At 44.1% G+C, this 4,157-nt stretch overlaps 1 protein-coding gene across 1 annotated transcript; it reads right to left on the bottom strand.

Moving 5' to 3' along the window:
* Positions 1 to 2,892: 2,892 nt before the first annotated feature.
* Positions 2,893 to 3,852, bottom strand: LOC122931300 (olfactory receptor 52K1-like). Its single transcript, XM_044285366.1, has one exon. It carries the CDS (start codon positions 3,850 to 3,852, stop codon positions 2,893 to 2,895), a length of 960 nt encoding a protein of 319 aa, XP_044141301.1.
* Between the last annotated feature and the right edge of the window lie 305 nt (positions 3,853 to 4,157).

Genomic DNA, 4,157 nt, shown 5'->3' with positions numbered 1-4,157 from the left:
GTGAGGGGACCATAGGGAGCAGTTCACGTGATCGTGATGGGCCATGGGGAGCAGTTTATGTGATAGTGGTGGGCCATGGGGAGCAGTTTATGTGATAGTGGTGGGCCATGGGGAGCAATTTATGTGATAGTGGTGGGCCATGGGGAGCAGTTTATGTGATAGTGGTTGTGGCGGAAATAACCTCGCCACTGGATTTTGGAGGGGTCTGTTTGCCAGCCTTTTGCCTCAGGATTATGGCCAATATACTAAAACTTTGAAGGAGAAGGTAGACCGGCCGCACAGCCTAAATCTGTGGAACTGTTTTGGGCAGGAAAGCCATGTTTGCGGTCGGTCAAATGTGACTTCCATGGAATGCGGGAACCCCTGCTCGGATCTGGATGATTTCTGGATATGTTGTTCGACCAGATCAGAGCTATCCATGAATGTATAATTTAGGGGGATGTGTGAGGCTTTGGGGTGTTTTATGAGTTTTGGGGAAACATTTGTATTTTCTGCCTGTGAGTAATTAATTTAGCCCATTGTGTTTGGTAATTATATCACAGGCGGAGCCCATTGTGTTTGTTAATTGTATCACAGGCACAAGGGGGAGTTGTGTATAATTGCTGGGAGTGTTTCCATACTGTAAATGGATGTGATTGGATTATTAAAAACTCAGTCTCAGTCATACAAAAGGTCCCAGGGGAGTGTCCCTTGATGGAAGACCTGCATAAAAGGCTGACATGTAGCCCCAATAAAGAGTTCCTGCTTTACCCTCAACATAGAGCCTTGTCTCATGTGTGTGGGTGAAAGGGCTGCATCTACACTGGGGACTGCTATACGCTGTACTCCCCTGGTTATAATCCCTGAGCTCTTTTAAGATCTTGTTCCTGCATCGCTCTCTGAAGGAAGAGAGGTTCACCCACTGGAGCCTGGTGCCTTGTCGTAGGTCCAGGGTGGGTAGAAAACAGAAGGGAGGTTCACCCACTGGAGCCTGGTGCCTTGTCGTAGGTCCAGGGTGGGTAGAAAACAGAAGGGAGGTTCACCCACTGGAGCCTGGTGCCTTGTCATAGGTCCAGTGGTGGTCCAGGGGGAGCAGTTTATGTGATAGTGGTGGGCCATGGGGAGCAGTTTATGTGATAGTGGTGGGCCATGGGGAGCAGTTTATGTGATAGTGGTGGGCCATGGGGAGCAGTTTATGTGATAGTGGTGGGCCATGGGGAGCAGTTTATGTGATAGTGGTGGGCCATGGGGAGCAGTTTATATAATAGTGGTGGGCTATGGGAAGCAGTTTATGTGATAGTGGTGGGCCATGGGGAGCAGTTTATGTGATAGTGGTGGGCCATGGGGAGCAGTTTATGTGATATTGGTGGGCCGTGGGGAGCAGTTTATGTGATAGTGGTGGGCCGTGGGGAACAGTTTGTATGAGATATTGGGAAGATGAGGATCAGTCTGTATTTGAGAGGAGGACATCCCTCCTGTCTGCTAATGTTGTAGCATGGAAACAGGGGAGAAGGGGTGCTATAAGAGGAGGCAGCCTGAGGGGGAAAAGCAGGAGATTCAAATGGAATGAAACTACTAAAAGGGAATATTTTCCTGAGTTAAGCAAATTAAATGCCCAGCAGATGAAGAAATGCCCCCTTTGAGGCAAATGAGAAGGCTTTGGTAGTTCCCTTTCCTTCACCTACCTCTCCCACCAGAATTATAGCTAGGAAGAATAAATTATTAAATATATTCTATGTAACTATGAGGCACCCACAGCTGCCCCTGTAAAGTGCCACACACACCCCTTTGGGTGGTCCTATATAGTGCTCTGTGTCAGCCTCCTGATAATGTTGAGGTTTGACAATGAATACAGGAGTGACTATCACTGAACAAGTGCAGCAGACACTGAGTATGTCAACCACCAAAAAACGCAACTAAGTAACAAACCCAAAGGAATAGAAGTCAAGTCAGCCATGTGCGCCACTATCTGCGTGGGCACCCCTGATGAAGCCGCTTTTCATGGTGAAACATGCAAGATTAATGGTAATTTGCAGTACATGTGCTGAATAGCAGCAAGGGAGCATTCACATATGCGTCCTTCGATATTTCTCCACTTGCCCCAACATATCCCAAGATGTGTGGCTCGAGATGATCAGGGTTTTTTTTAAAACATGATTTCAATCACTATACTCTGTCACAAAATAGCTATCCTATATGTGCCCGTGTGCTTCCTCCCAGTGGTTCTGATGTGAATTGCAGCCTGTCAAGAGTTTTGATTTGTCTTCAGTTGGAGCCCTTAACCAAACTTGATCGCAGATAAGGGTGGACGCATCAACAAATCAGTATATCAACAGAGTGAGGTGGGAATGAGCCTTAGGGTATCTTGTCCCTTGTCTCATATACAGTCTTCAAAACAGTATTGTGCTTGAGCCAGATGAACATCATATGGCTCAGATGGAAGGTTCTTATGTATGCCATTATTGTATCAGAATTCCATATCATACATCACCTATAGTCGTCCATGTAAAAAAATGCTTAGTTTTCCATCAGAGATGTGTCACTCAGACCGCAGGCTCCATACATAGTTTAGAAGATTAAAGCACAAGAAACACAAAAAATATGGTTTATTGTTCTCCAAAAAAAAAAGAGAAAAAAAAACTAGCTACTCCACCTTATTGACATCAGTGATGAAGGAAGTAGCTACATTCTCCTCCTACTTGGTTTCAATAGCAGACCATACTTCTGCCGGGGAAATAACCACAATTAAACACGTAATACATAGTTTTATTGCTCATTGCTGAGACACAAACTCCAAAAGAAACAGAAGTGATGTTGGTAATTGGCATTTTATTATCTTTTTATTTTACCTATTTTTAGTTGATGTGTCTACCATTCCGATATGAGTGCTGCTTACTATGATCCTTTGTCATATCAGAGCAGACATTGGTAGAACATATAAAGTCCAAAGACAGATTTCACCCGGTTTTTTATCTGCTTGGTCTTTACCCCATACACAATAGGATTAATGAGAGGTGGCAGCATCAGGTACACATTGGCCAATAGGATGTGAATATGATTTGGGACATTTTTTCCAAATCTGTGGACAACAGAAGACAGAACAACCGGAATGTAAAATGAAAGGATGGCGCAAATATGAGAGGCGCATGTGCCAAGAGCCTTAGTTCTGGCTTCTGTGGAGGCCAGCTTAAACACAGCTCTAAGAATCATGACATAAGAGCAGATGATGAAGAACAGATCCAACCCTACAATGAAAAGAGCCACCACTATGCCATAGATGTTGTTGAAGGTGGTATCGGCACAGGCAAGTTTCACCACGGCCATGTGCTCACAGTAGGAGTGGTGGATGACATTGGCCGAACAGAAGAGCAGTCTCTTTAAAAGGATAGGTAAAGGCAGCATCAGTCCTACCGCTCTAATAATGGCCAACATGCCGATATGTGCTATCAGCCATTTTGTTAGTATTGTGGTGTACCTAAGAGGGTTACAGATGGCAACATATCTATCAAATGCCATGGCCAAGAGTAGGGCTGACTCCATAATGGCAAAGGAATGGAGGAAAAACATCTGGGTGAGGCACGCCTCAGAGTAAATCTCATGAGAGTTCAGCCAAAGGATCCCCAACATCTTGGGTGTGGTAGAATTACACAAGACTAGGTCAATGGAGGACAACATACAGAGAAAGAAGTACATGGGTTCATGGAGGCTTCGATCTATCCTGATGATGAAAATCAGCATGACGTTTCCAATAATAGATGTGAAATAAACCATGGTGAAGACAACGGCAAGGTAGAGGTAGAGATGTTCAAGGCCAGGGATCCCCAGGAGAAAGAACTGTATGGGAAGCAACTGGGTAGAATTCTGTAAAGACATGATGTCTAATCTCAAAATTCATGGAAGGTCCCTATGAAGAAAAATTGAGACATCATTAGTCTTAAAATTTTATTTTGGGACTGAATAAATTTATTGAATAGAAAGTTCTCAGATTGCCCCCAAAAAGTCTTATACAAAATTCGGGTTCATTAGAATTTACACGTTTTAGAATCAGTTTGCTCATATCTAGTTCTTTTTTTTTTCTAGTCTTCATCAGGTGGAGATGTGTATGTGTGATGTTATAGATGGATCATCAGCCATGATGAGACTGAGATCTACCAGTGTAGCAATCCACACCTTGACCC

The sequence above is a fragment of the Bufo gargarizans genome, chromosome 3, assembly GCF_014858855.1.
Source record: "Bufo gargarizans isolate SCDJY-AF-19 chromosome 3, ASM1485885v1, whole genome shotgun sequence".
Taxonomy (NCBI): domain Eukaryota; kingdom Metazoa; phylum Chordata; class Amphibia; order Anura; family Bufonidae; genus Bufo; species Bufo gargarizans.
This window is presented reverse-complemented; position numbering and strand designations above follow the sequence as displayed.

Bases quoted from the DNA above. Each gene is read 5' to 3' on its own strand.
- LOC122931300 (XM_044285366.1), bottom strand. From the start codon at position 3,852: ATGTCTTTACAGAATTCTACCCAGTTGCTTCCCATACAGTTCTTTCTC.